The sequence below is a fragment of the Gouania willdenowi genome, chromosome 7 (assembly GCF_900634775.1).
Source record: "Gouania willdenowi chromosome 7, fGouWil2.1, whole genome shotgun sequence".
Lineage (NCBI taxonomy): Eukaryota > Metazoa > Chordata > Actinopteri > Blenniiformes > Gobiesocidae > Gouania > Gouania willdenowi.
In genome coordinates this window covers 19,375,793-19,392,639 of record NC_041050.1, presented here as the reverse complement: position 1 = coordinate 19,392,639, position 16,847 = coordinate 19,375,793, and the positions used below count along the sequence as shown (strand labels likewise).

General features: G+C 37.5%; 1 protein-coding gene and 1 long non-coding RNA gene across 2 annotated transcripts; one reads left to right on the top strand and one right to left on the bottom strand.

Annotated features, from left to right (window-relative positions):
- The first annotated feature begins 2,765 nt into the window (after nucleotides 1-2,765).
- LOC114466976 (zinc finger protein PLAGL2-like) lies at nucleotides 2,766-16,686 on the top strand. The gene is made up of 3 exons (XM_028452873.1): nucleotides 2,766-2,906; nucleotides 7,118-8,826; nucleotides 16,520-16,686. The coding sequence occupies exons 2-3, from the start codon at nucleotides 7,541-7,543 to the stop codon at nucleotides 16,614-16,616; spliced, it is 1,383 nt and encodes a 460-aa protein (XP_028308674.1). The 5' UTR covers nucleotides 2,766-2,906; nucleotides 7,118-7,540; the 3' UTR covers nucleotides 16,617-16,686.
- Nucleotides 16,223-16,726, bottom strand: LOC114466977 (uncharacterized). The gene is made up of 3 exons (XR_003674484.1): nucleotides 16,667-16,726; nucleotides 16,460-16,590; nucleotides 16,223-16,350 (listed from the first exon to the last, which is right to left on the bottom strand). It is a non-coding gene; the product is annotated as an uncharacterized LOC114466977 (long non-coding RNA).
- Nucleotides 16,727-16,847: the final 121 nt, after the last annotated feature.

The following is a 16,847-nucleotide window of genomic DNA, read 5'->3' as shown; positions in this document are numbered from 1 at the left end:
GTGTGCGTGTGTGTGTGTGTGTGTGTGTGTGTGTGAAAAGCAGCTGCATGCACGACACAGCATTTATCAGATAGGTGTCCCTTACCTTCACTGGGCTTTCTGTTCGCCCACATACAAACATGTTAACACAATAATGGCTGAGTGTGAGTGGGCAACATGTTTGACACAGTAAAAAAATATTGTAAAAATAAAAATATTCGCCTTCCCTTTGAATTCCTCATATTTATACCATGACTGGAGCTTGGGTTTATTCAAACTCCAGTGTTCTACCAGAGAGCCAGTATTATACACACACCCAATCAAAATTGTACAAGGAAATTATCTCAAATATTTACTCAGTGATTTTTTATTTTTTATTTTTTTAAATTGGTCTGAAATGTACAAATAACACAAAATGCAAGAATGTATAAACACTCTTTTGCTGTTTTGAAATCTGACGGTTGTCCAACCAACCTTGACTAGACAAAAACCATGATGATCTTTAAACTTGGATTGGATAATAATAATGTGAATGTAATTCCATATTTAAAATTAACTTCAAACACAGAAAAAGGATCAAAATTCTAAATAAATATCATATCTTTAAAAGATTTCATTACAAATGTGGTGTTTAAAGCTCAAAGTTCCCTCTAAACCACATGTGTCAAACTCGTGGTCCAGGGGTCAAATCCGTCCCTTTGGAGCATCTAATTCGGTCCGCAAGAGAAAGTAAAAAATGACAGCTAAAACATGAATCATTGTGTAAATGAAACTTATATATTTGCAGGGGCTCACAGTTTTCCCAGTGCTTATATCACATGATTGCAGTCATTTTTAATGCTTAACTGTAAAAAAAAAAAAAACAAACTCAAAATCCCTACAAAATCCTTCAATTTTCTTCAAATTATGACATAATATTTCCCTTAATTTCTTCTAATTCATATTTATATGCAATTGTAGAATGTTCTTATTATTTTTAAGGTTAAAATGTATGTAACCCATTGGATAATAATAAATGGGTACCTACTGTTGCTGCCTATTTTTTAAGAAATATTTTTGATCATGTCTTTTCTAACATTCTATAATACAAAATAAGTATAATAAAAGTATGCAGGATCAGTGCTTATATTGTATCGAATCATATTGGTATTGGTCAATACTCACAACTACAATATCAGAATCACATCAAAAGTGAAAAAGTTGTATCGGAACGCCGCTATAAAAGGAATATGTGAAGTTTGGAATAACTGAGTGATTAAAGTGCTTATAGCTTTTCATTTTTGGATTGATGATCTTATTTGATTTTCTGTTTCATTTCTATTCCAAACAATAAAACAAGGGGTTGTATGCAGAGAAGTATACATAACTGTATATAATTCACTATGCTCATACACTTTATATTTATTTCTATCTTTTCTACCTCGTACATACATATCTTTATTACTTTTTAAATTCATATAATTTTGTTATTACATTTTTTTTTCATCTTCATATGTTGTTTTTTTTTGTTCTTTGTTTAAATTCTTTTTTTCATTTTTTTGTGGGTCCAATATGATGTGCAAAGTAGAAATCTATCTGTGCAGGGAAACATGTTTCTTTACTGTGCAAATGACAATAAACACTTTGAATCTCAAATCTTATGAATAAGGAATTTTCCAGATGGTTAATAAAATGATATAATATTTGTATAATCTTTGATGAGGAACAAGAGAAAAATCCAAACAATACATCAACATATGACAGAGAAACTTCAGAGATGCTGAGGCAACATAATGCCCACAGGCCTGTTCTAACAGGAGCACTACTCAATGAGCTTCATCTAAAATCTGATTTCAAACTCACAAAGATAAACACAGATAACAGTTGTTGACTGTGCATTATTGCTAAGTTTTTTTTAAATTTTTTTTTTAATTCAAACATTGTGGCAAATGTTTCACATGTCACAGATTCAGTGTGCAAATACAAATGTTTGGAGAAAAAAAAAATGCAAAGTGCATTTTCGTTTAATAATATACAGTTGTTAAATTGTACAAATGTTACATGTTTTGCAATTAGTTAAACGTTGTTTGTAGCTTGTAAAAATTGGAGCATGATTATTTTCTATGAAATGTAATGAAAAAATGCCTAGATTTAGAAAAATAAATTGAAAAACTTAAACCTTTACTACCTTTTTAAAGTTACTGCCAGTCTTCCTTCATTACCTTACCCTCTTATTAAAGTGAAACAGTGAAAATATAATAATAATAATAATAATAATAATAATAATAATAATAATAATAATAATGATAATAATAGTTATAGAAGTGCTTCTAAAACTGGTAGCCCTTCTGACTAATTTGAAGTTTAAGAATAGTTGGTGACCCCTGTGCTGGGTATCTACCCTATAGTTATATTGTACGAACAATATAGTATATTGTACAAACATTACATTATATTGTACAAAGAATAATAATTTTTTTTGTACAATATAATAATATTATTCATACAATTCAGTGTTCCAAAATATATTTGTCCCCGTGGCAGCTCTACGCTTCCGTAGAGGAGAACGTGAAAATTCCCAAAAATAATAAGTTTATGATTATCTCAGGATCTTGTTTAGAGAACGTAGAGTTTACGTATATGGTAAGAGTTTTTTTTTTTTTTTTTTTTTTTTTTTGTCCTTGTACAAAAAAAGTGCCGAGGGGTTGAAACTGTGTGAATCCGTTTGAAAATAATTTCTTCCATTTTATTCAAATGAGGGAGTGCGCGTGCTGCTGTAGTGCCCCTGAGCAGAGGGCGTGACGTCACTCTCCCAGAATGCATGGCTTGCAGCGCGTTGCCCGGCGATCCAGGCCCCAAACTCCCCAAAACATCCTTAAACTTCGTTCCTAATGTCCATGTGCGCAAAGAAAGGAGCCTGGACTGAGGCTCGGACTGGGACATTTTTGGTGAGTACCGGCCTGTCGTGGTCTGCTGCCTGGGGTTCGAGTGTTGGGCTTCGCGGGGGGAAAACCGGAGTTAGCTCCCGAAAGACAAACTCTGGTACAACTTGGGAGAAAGCCTTGAATTTAGTTTTTCAGGCCAGATGCTGGCTAGTTTAGGCTTCAAACTCAGTCGACAGCAGCTACAGCCGCTTTGTGTGGATGAAAATTGGCGTTACTCGCACTTTAGCATCGAAAGAATCGGACCCCCCCCCACCCCCACCCCCGCAAATGTGGTAGTGCTAGTAGTGAGCCGTAGCCCCGCTGCTCACTGACCCCCGTCCCACCACAGCGTCGTGTCGGCCACGCTTCTCTCATTCACCGCTGATTTTATTTAATATCACAACAAGCCGAGGACTTTTATACTAAGATTACAACATCGGGGGAAAAGTGACCTATATTCGATTTATATTGACTTTTACGACCGGTAACTAATGGTGGGGACCCACAAGATGGCACTGCGAGCTCCCATGATCGCCCTCACTACAGTGCACAGTCCATAGCGTGCTCTGTGTTTGTGCTCCAGTGTTAAACACGATATCCATGTAAATAACTTCTAAACCTAACTAGTAATACCAGCACCATGTGGGGGGTAACTCTGCATGGAGTTTAAACATATCAGCTTTAACATTATGACCACCTTCAGTCTGTTTGCTGATCTACAGACTTTATTGGATTCAACAGTGCTGTGGTATCTGGGATCAGGACATTAGAAGTAGGTTAATAGGTGAACCCAACTTCAGCACATCCCACTACGTATGTTGTTCTGTTGATCCGAAATGTGTATTTTTGTAAATAAAGTTACAGTTGTTTCATTAAATTAATTGCTTAGTCATATTTGATTTATTACTGCCTGTATTTTGCTGAAAGAGGCCACTATAAAAAAAACAAACAAATCCATACTTGTGAAATATTATGATCACATTCACTGCCTACCATTCCATTGTAGAGATGTTCAATGTTAGCTTTTTTGTCGATATCCAATGTTCTGACACTGTCCAACACTAAAATTACCCATAGACCCCACCCCCTCCTTTTCTTTGCAAGAACAAAAACATGCATTTGTCAAAAGATCATACTACATGAAGTGTGAACCTAAAACAACAAATTCACACATGGGGTGGGGAAATAAATAAAAAAATTATGATGGATAAATTAAAATGATTTTATTATTAAATTTTATTTCAAACATTGGCCCGTAATATTTGTGTGCTGATATCACCCATCTCTAATCCATTGTAAGCTATGTTATAAGCAATATCAATACGATATATCGCGATATTTTGTCTTGCGGTGTGTTATCGATACACAGGTACCGAAGATCGATTTTAATTATTATTTTTCCCTTTTTACACAAGTTAATGTTCTCAGGTTTTCAAGTTTACAAAGAACAAATTGATATTAGTATTAGTAGGGATGCTCCGATACATCCTTTTCATTTCCCATATATCGATATTGCAGCCTTGCGGATCGGCCGATACCGATATTGATCCGATAAGATATCGGCGTTTTTTATTTAATAGTTCCTTCTTTTGTAGTGTGGAATCTTAGAAAAGGTTTGATCAAGTGCTGTCACTCAGAACAATAGTCAGCAACAGTAGGTATGAGGAAAAACTGACCCATTTATTATTAACCAATTAGTTACATACATTTTAACGTTCAACATAATATTAACAGTATTCTACAATTGAATGAAATTAAAAAAAAAAGAATTGCAAAACATAAATAAAAATCAGAAATTTGAATCTGATACTCATTTTCAGGCTGATATCGGATCGGGTATTAGCACTGCCTGTCTGCAGTGCAGGTTTAAGTTGAACTTTACGTATGGTGGTAAGTATAAGTTAAAATGTGAGCCCAGGTTTCCAGTTGTTTATATTTTAATACACTGAAATGTTTATTTTTCATATGCAGTGAAATTCTCAGTTTTTATAAAACAAGTTAATTCTGCTTGTTAAGCAGCACTGATATGTGTCCATGTTTATAGAGAAGTTGATAATACTAGCACTGAAAGGAGTATTTTCTGCATTCATTTTGCTTTTAATGATTTAAAGTTAATTTGCACAAACATCATTAATAATATTTTGGTGAAGCATTATTTTTTATCAGTCTTCCCTTACAGACTTAAACACAAGACAAGGACATGTGACTAGTTGTGGTCAGTGTGTGTTAAGAAGAGTCATTATGCAGTATACACTTGGCTGTCATTCATGTGAAATTGATTGACAATGTTTTGTAATTCCTGTGAAATGGGTTCAGTGCTTTCGATAAATTCTGAATTTCTTCAGTGACACAGATATTGTAATGTATCATGGATTAAATTTCCAGCGATACATCGGTTTTCATAGAATTGCTGTATTGTGATAATATTGTTATCATGGGCTAAAATATCGCGATATATCGTATCGCGAGGTACCTAGCAATACCCAGTCCTATTAACATGTGACTAATACCACTTGCACATACTAACGCCGCAACTGTATCTTTTAAATGTAGGCAAGTGCATTATATCCTTTGTATTGTAGTTAATTCTTTACTGTAGAGTTCAGAATGGAGCAAACTAATTTAAATTAAGGTGTTATATTCCAAAATATGTATAGTGCCCATTTGTTTTCAGTTGCTTTAGTCATGCATAGTTTTTTTTTTTTTTTTTTCTAGAGAGAGATGTCCTTGTTTTTTTTTTGGGTTTTTTTTATGTTTATTTACATTTAAATTTTTCTTTATTATATACACCTGTGTAGTGGTTTGAATTGTCAGTTTTTGTAATTTGGATTGAAAATAATTACTGCTGCACCACTTTTATTGCGCAATAAGTGTTATGAAAGAAATGTTTTCTTCCACACGAAGATGTGATTTAAAATGAATATGTTTCAGTACACTTTGCATCTGCTCCTCTAGATGAGCACAATTATTGAGGGAATTTAGCTGATAGGATGTTACAAACCTCTTTAAAAAAAGTAACCACTTGATTATTAAGATTATATTGTTTGTTCATGTAATGCCACTCAGGCTCCTCCCCTATTTTACAAGTCAACATTATAGAAAAGCATCTGGACATGTCAGAAATTTCCTCCATTACTGTTTAAGACTGTATTTCAACTTTATGTGAAATTGATCATCATCAGCATGTGTGATATTATAATTTACAAGTAGATCTTGCACCTGATGTCCTGGATTTTTATTCACCTGATATATCACTTTTTTGTTTAGCTAACTTTGCTTTTTTTATTATACAAAGTAATTTTATATATATATATATATATATTTTTTTTTTAATTTAAAGCAAATTTTTGTTTACATGTTTTGTTTTAGATTTTTGCACAGTGTGATAATGATTGTCTTAGCCAGCACTTACTAAACCTGAACAATGAGGGTATGAAAAAATGGATGTATTGCAATATTTCACCACGCGATTATTGTATCGATTTTATAATCATGTTTTTTAGTGTTAGCCGGAGATAGGCGCTGCAGACCCTTGCGATCCTGAAATAGGACAAAGCGGGTCTGAAAATGGACGGATAGATGTTTTTTAATGATAAAACCTTTGAATTGCACTAACATGTGCGTAGCATGTAAACGCCCAGTCACTAGGTGTCAGTGAACCACATTAGACCTTGTTAAACTACCTCACTCCTCAATGCACTTTAGCTGGAAGTTGATTGCACTTTATTTTAATGAAACATACTGATCACTTTTATAGATGTATGAGGTTATTATTTTTTTAAGAATTTAAATATTTAACAGAATCAGAATCTGTTGTAGAAGCAAAAGTTGAACTTTTGAAAAATGTAATTCAACAGTTTGATACACATACCACTTGTTTTAGATGTTGGTGCTTGAATTACAGTTAGGTACCATTTACTTGTTCTTGCAACTTTAAAAAAATTATATCAATTGTATTTCATGCCATTTTGTGCTTGTAAAGGCGAAATTTGTAATTATTGATATAGCAATGTATATCGTGTAGTTTCTTCATATGTCGTATCGTGACATGCAAATCGTGTATCGTATTGTCAGATTCATGACAATGCCCACCCCTACTCAACAATACTTTACACTTTTATGGATTTAACTCTTTGAGAGTCAGAATTAATGTTATATTGCTGTTATGATTTTTGGAGCTTACAAAAGAAATGTCACTCATTGCTGTCCTTTTTTTTCATTTGTTGTGCTTGCAGGTCTTTAAAGATGTGGAGCTGCACATGTAATTTTGGTGTCTGAGGACGTTCAATACTAAATTAGACTGCCAGCCAGTACAAGAGCTCTTCTCAGGAAACGCATAGACCCAGTCAGAGCTTCCAAAGCTCCTCATCACAGCAGCCCTTTTGGGGTTGCTATGGCAGCTGCTGTCAAAGGAACCAAGTGCTGGACACAGGCTTTCCCCAGTAAGACAGGACAGACCACTAGTCATTGCTACAAGAGAACATCAAACAGTCAGGAAGCAGCACTCAGCATTAATTCTGCCCTCGAAGTGAAGAACACGGGTAAGGGTCTGAAGGCTGATGGTCAGCTCTCCTCATGAGTCTTGTTTGTGTCTGCTCCGGCTTTTGGCCAGAGTCCCTGTGCAGCCGCCGTGCAAGCATATCTCCTTCTGTTAGACCATGTTCCACCAGCAGGACCATCTGAAGAGCCAGCTGCAGGAGAGCCACCCAGCCAGCAGGCAGCTTTTCCACTGCCACGAGTGTGGAAAGCAGTACAACACCCAGCTGGGTTATAGACGCCATCTGGTTGCAGTCCACAGTAATGCAGCAGGCTTGCCCTGCGGGGAGGGAGCGCCCTCCCTGCTGGAGCACCTGGGTGGCCATATTGACAGGCCCCCACCCTCAGAGGGTACCACTAACATGGCAGTACCAATAAGAGAGAGGAAGTACTCTTGTGAGCGCTGCGATCGCCGCTTTTACACACGTAAGGATGTACGGCGCCATGCTGTGGTCCACACCGGGCGCCGTGACTTCCTGTGCCCGCGTTGTGCTCAACGCTTTGGGCGCCGAGATCACCTCACTCGCCACCTAAAGAAGAGCCATGCCCAGGAATCTGGGTCGATGCCACCCTGTACACCCACTACCCCTGTGGCTACACCAACCCCTGCCCCCCAGTGCCCAGTGAAAGAAGAACCCAGCCCTGTGACATCAGACATGAACACAGTCTCCAAGGAGCCCATTGAGACTTTCCCTAGGGACATGTACGCATCCTATCCAATGGCCAATCCTGTTTCTGGTGTGGGTCACCCACATGGCATTATGCAGGGGACCTTGTCACCCAGCATGAGTGTGGGTCGTCCCATGTCCTCCCAGTCTGTACACCACCACCACATGCAGCCTCCGGCAGCTCCACCGCAGCAGCCTTACAGCAACATGTCCCGCTACCAGCATGGATCTACCTCATATCCTCGCTCTGACATGGACAGCTTCCTGTTGGACCTGCAGAGTGCCCCACCCCCTCATCTAAATGCAGTCAACTCCTCTACCTCTACTTCTGCCTCCCCTCAGAGGGAGGTCCTTGGTGAAGGGTTAGGTGCTGGTGGCGACCCTCACTTATTGTCCAGGAGCCCTGCCGTTTCATCCACCGAGCTGTCCTGCACCACAAACATGGACCTTGGACCCCTGCTGAGTTTTTTGCCTTTCAGCCTGCCGCCGTACAGCCCTCACATGGGCATGGGAGGGTTAGTGATGAGCTATCCACCGGCCACCACGACAGGGACCTCCCCCTCCTCCTCCACCGGGCTAGTCTCCCAGGCTTCAGGACCCTTCTCCTTCTTCCAGTCCCCTCAGGCTCATGCTCCACAGGGACCAGGGGCCCACAACCACAGCCAGCTACCTCAAGCCTACAGCAGTCCTGCTATGAGCACTTCTAGCTCCCTACCTCACTACTACCAGGCCTTTCAGCAGTAAGCAGCCCCAGAGTCCTTGTATTCATGTGCACTCTTGGATTTTTATGAAAAGGGTAAACCATAGGAATGGCATCTTTATTATAACATTAGTATGTTACTTTAGCCTATAAGTGCTAACGATGCTAAACTTAGTTATTGTTGAACACAACAAACCGCCTCATCAGTATTACCTCATTATTTAAAAAGTAAGCTTGAATGTTTAAGGAACTGTAGGTGATCTTACTGCAACCAAAATAGAGCTCTACTCATTGTCGTCTGAATTGTAAAAGCTTGCACTTAAAACTCCTCTCACTGACGCATCTCCAGTTTAGTTAGAATTAGAAATAAGGACATTTGTCCAGTAAGATCTTTAGTTCAGGGTCAGCTCCCCCTCCCCACTTGAGTTGAATTGATAGATTCTTAGGCATTGCAGATAAGGAAGTGTTTGATGTGCTTAGTTACATTTATTCTGACAGAATACTGAATATGTGAAGAAGCTCTGTGCATCAGACTGATGAGTAGTAGGTTCATCAAACAGCTAATCTAACAACACACCATCTAATGTGGCCAGGTGCATCATTAGAAATACACTGTATCCAAATTAAGTGGTTTTAAATTTGCATTTGCCTGTAAGTTCCCCTGAAGTGCCTTAAAGGGCAGTCAACTCCTCCAACAGAAATGAACTGTAAAGCAAAAATCTTTCTTAATTCCAGTAATTATTCAAATGTCTTTTATCACAAATTGTAAAAGCATCAAAGAGAATCAGCTCTCATGGTCAGAGCTGTGTTTAAGGACAGAGGATTCTCACAGGCAACCATAGTGGCACAGACACTGTGTGGTTCATTTCATTTCTATTAAATAGACTAGTGAAATACAATGCACTTACCAATTTTTTTTTGCATAATTGAAAACATGCCAAAACACACAAGGCTTAGAGCTGTAGCTCCACTGTAATCTATCCTTCATTTGTTTAGTCTTTTTCAATGATCAGAACTGTTAACTCAGTAGGTACTCTTCTGATTGAGAGGTGATTGCTCATCATTGCTTATTTTATGGACAGTTTTCACTATAGTGTTGTGTTCTTTGAAAAAGTATTAAATGCCCTGTTAACCAGTCTGATCAACCAGTGAGGCTGCACCAGTTGGAGGCTTCAGTGATCAGTGAAGCAGCTTAAAAGGATCATTTTGTGATCGAACTCTTTTCAGCACCACGTTCACAGTTCATGTCCCTCAGGGTTGCCACCAATGCTTGTAACAGTCTCAGAAAACAGAGGAACCTAACAGGACTTATAAGCCAGTACACAGCAAACTGGAATCGTTTTGATTTCATGCTGTAAAGTCAAGTTAAAAGCAGTGGCAAATGCATTTATTTTGTTTTTAGAAACAATAGCTAAAAGTTTGATGTTGAGAAACTAGCCAAATATTTTTGTAGTTTCCACGTGAACGTCTTTTGAAATTTCGTTACGTTAAATTTTTACAATATTATGGTGGCAACCTTTACAGAGTGATGTGACCTGGGATGTGTGGGAAAAGAGTTTTCTTCCTGATTTTTCAAACTATTCCACTGGAGGCAGGCTGATTGGTACTCACTTTCTGTAAAATTCTGATGATTGAAATGAATGCAGCTCAACTGTTTAGAATGGTCTTTCACAGCACTTGTACGGCACCTATAATATATTGTACCAGTATAATTATGTCACTGTTATCACTGTTTTTGGGCTGTACTGTTGGATCCTAAGCTTTTCTGATGGACGTCAGTTATCCTCTCCAGGCTCAAGGAATCCGCACGTGAAGCAAATTAGGAGCAATCGTCCTGTCAAGATTTAACAGTTCTTTTTACAGTGTTGCCCTGCAGTACTGGAACAATAATGATTTATTTTTCTTTAACTAGCAGCCAATGATAAATGATAGACCAATGATGCTCCACTAATGAATACTGATGTCAGGCCCCTGAGCCAAGTGTCACAACTGATGATTTTTACCAGAAAGGAGAAAAAAAACGTAGGCAGGGCAGATTTTGCATGATGTATCTTTTCTGCCTTAATTCCATGGACTCTTTATTAGCATTGTAACAAGCCTCAAAGTGTTGCACCGACGTCTTAAATGCTACTGTTGTGCCTCTCTGAGAGTGTCTAATCTCTTGACAGAGTTTAAGCACTTACAACATTTCTAAAACAGATGCATAGGAATCTGTACCTCAAACACATAAGTTTGTGTTGTTTTTGTATTTCTTTTAGACATTTTGGCTTTTGTGCCATTAGAGTGAAACTATAAAAGTAGATTTTATGAATTTTTTTTTTTTTTAATCTAGTGGCAGACATGTTTCAAACTTTCTACCTCTGCATTGTTGTGTATCTTTCTGCAAAAAAAAAAAAAAAGTATATAAAAAAATAATTAGATGTAGTTTTAACCTGTAACAGCTAGGCGGTTTTTACCACTGAGGATGAGGTTTGGTTCTAAATTCAGATTTGAAGAACTGGAAACTATCTTCGGATGGTGTGTTCCAGAGTGGTCCTTTATAATTGCCTTTAATTATATTTTTACTTATTTACTACCTCAGAAAAGGACAGGGGGGTGTCCGTCTAACTGCAGAGAAGGTCTGTGTAGAGTTTTATTTTTGTCAGAACAAGCACATGTACTTTGTAGCTCCATAGATTTGTACTAAGGTTAGATGTGTGCTGCACCAAGTAGCACACTGCCTGTTTGTTCCCCTACGTCTGCTCCATTACAGCATGGCTTTTCTGCCTCATCAGTCAGCGTGGAGTCAGTCTGCTGGAAACCCAGTGTTTCTTGTTGGACAGTACAGACCACACTGTGTGTGGATGCACGCATTGCACACTTGACTTGAAAGCAGCAGCATTACCACGTTCCTGTTTTGAGAGGCACATTAATTTTGATGCCCCTACTTTCTCTGTTGTAAATGATTATATATTTGACTATTACCATCAGGAAATGTCAATCCAAAGGCATCAGTAGTCGTACATGCATACTATTGGTTTTTTTTCTGCCTCCTGGCCAAGAGGAAACAGGGATGTCTAGTGAAATCCCAGTTACTCCTGTTATATAGTGGTTCATATTATCTCTATCTTTACATCCACCATAATCCTAGTGCCGCTACATATGTATCATGGATGCAGCTTCCTATTTGATAAATGTAGACATTGAAATGCATAGTCTCTCTCTCTGTCAGGTTAAACCATGTGTCAAACTCAAGTTACTTGTGGAATGATTTTGCACATAAAACACAATTTTTAGCAATTAAAATACACAGGAAAAACATTGATTACATTATTTGTAACTAAATTCTTTTGCGGGTCCTGTGTATAGTTAGTAGTACTTATTTTTGTTCTCTAAAAATTAAATTGGGGCATATTGTGGATTAAAATGCTGATAAACTATTTTTCAAGAATTACGTAATTTTTATAGTCAGGCCCTGTTGAAATCAAATTTGTCTGAATGTGCATGGGTAACACCATCTGCTACTTAGAGCCCTTAGTGTAGTATATAAAACAAAGTATTTAAACTTGTCATTGTTATAACATTATGAATTGCCTACACATGCTAAAAGTATTTTATTGCTTAGCCACTAGATAATTGCTACACCCACACAGAAAGTTCCATGTGTCCATAAATGTATCTGTAAAGCTCCTGGGAATATGGTGGATTTCTGATTTGAAAGACTTTTTTTTTTTTTTTTTTTTTTTTTTAAGCATTTGCAGTCATCAGATAAGCAGAAAAATAGAGTTAAAGCTGGGGGTCTGTTTGACCTCATCACAATGGTACACGTGTGCCACTGCTGCTGCACACATTCTAACATGTTTGTAAAATGGACAGTGTGTGTACAACACCAAAGTCCAATGTGGAGGTAGAACGCAGGAGGGCGTAGGACATCACTAAGTGTTTGTTCAGTACTGATGTGCAGCATGTATTGACGTCGGCTCTGAGAACCGTTACGATGCAAGCTTCACCACCTTTTGACTTAGTTAAGTTTTGCTCTAGGTGTTTTTATTATCACTTCATAGACTAGACGACAGTGAAAGAAATTGAGATGTCATTTTCTAATTGTCTGAACATCAAGTAATACGAATAAAATCTTTAGATTTGCCCCAAGCCTCTGTAGTTTTTGTTTTACATCAGTTAAAAAAGCCTTGTTGGATGAATATTGGACTGTTTACATCATAATTGGCTCATTAAAAAAAACTATGTAGGTGATATAAATGTACTACACAGATGTACAAACATCTGTGCTTACTGTGGATTGAGTTGATTGAACATGCACAGACCATCACAATATACATATAGGAGCTGGGACAATATAGTCGCCTTCACAACAAAAGTCCCTTAGTCATTTATTGTAATTTTTAGAAAAATGCTTCAAATAAAACAAACAAAAAAGGCATAAAATAAATGTTCTTTTGTTATTAAGGTAAGTATAGGCTTATGGCCCGATTATACAGTGCCTTGCCAAAGTATTCGGCCCCCTTGAACTTTTCGACCTTTTGTCACATTTCAGCCTTCAAACTTAAAGATATAAAACTGTAATTTTCTGTGAAGAATCAACAAGTGGGACACAATCATGAAGTGAAACGAAATTTATTGGATATTTCAAACATTTTTAACAAATAAAAAACTGAAAAATTGGGCGTGCAAAATTATTCAGCCCCTTTACTTTCAGTGCAGCAAACTCTCTCCAAAAGTTCAGTGAGGATCTCTGAATGATCCAATGTTGACCTAAATGACTAATGATGATAAATAGAATCCACCTGTGTGTAATCAAGTCTCTGTATAAATGCACCTGCTCTGTGATAGTCTCAGAGGTCAGTTTAAAGCCCAGAGAGCATCATGAAGACCAAGAAACACACCAGGCAGGTCTGAGATACTGGGTTTTTTTAATTTGATGGTAACAATGACTGAGATTTTGTACAGTGTGTATCATTAAAAAAAAAAAAAAAGCACAACCATGAATAGTTCTGAAAAATAACAGTCAAATGGTCATTTATCACACGCAACCTCACAAAGAACGTTGTCCCCATCATTATGTCAACAGTAGCACCTCCATAAAAAGGGAAACTATTAACTACACATTAAAAAAAAAAAAAGCACTTGTAGTAATAATCTTGCTTGTTTCTTTTAAAAAGGCGATAAGATGCTTGGGACATTGTGTTGCGCATACACAGCAGGGCTTTTTCAGTCACATTGGTAGACAAGATACAGTACATACTGTAGCTGTATTGTTTCATCATAGCTTTATTATTCTGGAAATTTCAAAAGTGCAGGCAGTCAAAAATAAGAACTTTTAAAAGGGAAAAGAATCGACTGTAATGTACATTATATACTGTTGTAATGCTTGTACCTTCACAAAATAATAATTTAGAAATAGACTTCAGATAAACAATTTAGAAAAAGACAATTCAAGACCGAATTGTACACTTATGATGAATTAAAAATGAACAGGTACACAAAAATACATTTACTTGTGGAGACAATGAATATCTAACTACAACTGATGTTACTTGTTCCCTGTTAGTTCAATAAATTTGAAAATGTATTTGTCAGGATTATTTGGGGGGCAATGGGTGCAGGAATGGCTTAAAAGTTCCCCTTCGTTCAAAGTGTGGAACACTGGTCTAATATCATTAAAATACCCCATAAAGATTTACCAGCAGATGTCCTCAGTGAGCAATGTTTGGGTCCAAATTTTGTTTCTTGTAAAATTTTAAATTTCAATGACTAATTCATTGATATTGCTCAATCAAGTTAGTAAATATTGCTATAATATTGTACATTTATTTACATATTCAGTAATTATTCTGTGTGAATGAGATAATATTGTAAAGAGCTTTGGAACTATTTTGTCATAAAAGTTCTCTTTAAATCTCGTCTCCAGTCTAGTTTGTGTGGGATTTCTCAGAGTACTCCAGCTTCTTCCCACAATCCAAAAACTAGACTGTTAGGTTGATTGGAGTCTCTGAATTTGCCCATTAGGAGTGAATGTAAGTGTGAGTGGTTGTCTGTGTATGTTGTTCTGCAATGGACTGGTGCCCTGTCCTGGGTGTACCACCGCCTAACGCCCAATGAGAGCTGGAGAAAGGCACCAGCAGAACCCCGCACCCTTGAAAAGAGTTTTTTTTTTTTTTTCTTGAACTGGGTTGTTAGCTATGTGTCCAACCCCAACCTAGAGAAGTGAATTGCACTTAGTCAGGCCTCTACCTTCAGACCTGTCCAACTTGGGTGTCCCACCTGAAGACTAAGCTCCTGCTGGTATAGCTCTTAAGATCAATGAGGCACGCAAACCCCCTGACCACAATAAAGTGGCAATCAAAATTTAAATAATAAATCCTTCATTCAGATTTTATCAACCAACAACATAACATATACAGTAACTTAACTGGATGATTTTTATTTTGGTTCTGTGTTGATGAGTTCATCCAGAGGGAGGGGCTGTTTCAACAGTAGTTGCTGTTTCAGTCTCCCTTAATGGTGACCAATCCTCTGTTGGCATGGTTGCCTTGCTAGCCGTGGTAACCGGCGGCGATAAATGGCCCTTGCCTTCACCACACCGCCTTTGGTGCGCTGCCTTCACCAAATTGCACCGCCTTTACCGTGCCGCCTTCGCTGCACCACCTTTGCTGTGCCCCGTGATGTGCCGTGACCACTAGGGTTGGGTAGGCACGTTGCAAATCGAGACCACCAATGACAATTTCATATGTTTCTGCTGGCAAGTGTTAATTCAATTCAACTTTATTTGTATAAAGCAATTTACAACAAAGTCATCTCAATGCACTTATCAAAATATAAAATTCATTATAAGAAACAAAAAACCCAACAAGATCCACATGAACAAGCATTTAGCGATCTAACAAAACCAACATCAAAAAACACCATTAAAGAAACATAAACAATCATTTAATATAGTCTCACTCACAGCTAGTTATGCTTAGCACACCTAACTAACTACACACATGAACGTGTGCATTCATTTGTAAACGTGTGCAGATGTCCAAGTCAAACCTACTGGGAGAGCACTAAGAACCATTAGACTGTAAATGATCAATAAATCAACATGAACCCTGACAAAACCCTGGTGTAAAATAATACTGATATAATTAATAATAAGAGTCCTAATAATAATACACTGATAGTTTATTGATAGAAATGGATTCATGTTGAGCTGAAAAACACTTCATTAAAAAATTGAGTGCATCATAGTGTTAAATCACTTTGTTTTTAATATTAGAACCTTATATTAAGCTAATCTTTCTTTGTCTGACTAAATTTCATATTCCATAAATCATCTTCTCCATGTGTGAGCTGCCTCAGTCTGTAAGAAGAACTGATGAACAAACATCTCAGTGATGAAGATGAGCTCAGATTCTGATGGAAAGTGAGTTGATGAAGCACACGAAACATTTCACCAAGTTCAATAGTTTTTATTCAAAGTTTAAACCAAAGCAGTCTGTGTAAACACTGCAGAGCTGGTGTCTCATTCTCTGCTGTGGTGACGGACATATGGAACTGTCTGATTCTCCTCTGAAGCAAAACTCTGCAATCAAACACAGGACAATTCACAGACATTAGTATAAAAATAACCTTTATTTTTACATTAAACGTGTGTTCAGATTCTTTTTGTGTCAATGAGAGGCTTTACTTACATTGATTATTTTGGTTAATAATAGAAGTCTTTCTGTCCTCTGCTGATGTTTCCTCTTCAGGCTACTGTGGATGCTGGTGCTTCTGTCCTCCATCTTTCTCCTCCTCCATCAACGGATGCTGGCACTTCTGTCTGACAATATACAGGCATTTGTATAGCGTAATGTCTATTTTTGTTTACATTAAACGTGTGTAGTATCTTTGCTTACATTGTTTTGGTTAATATAAATATTTCTGTCCTCTGCTGATGTTTCCTCCTCAAGCTGCTGTGGATGCTGGTGCTCCTGTCCTCCATCTTCATCCTCCTCCATCAGTGGATGGCGATGGTCCAGTCCAACATTTTACAGGCATTAGTATAAATTCACCTCTATTTTTACATTAAACATTAGT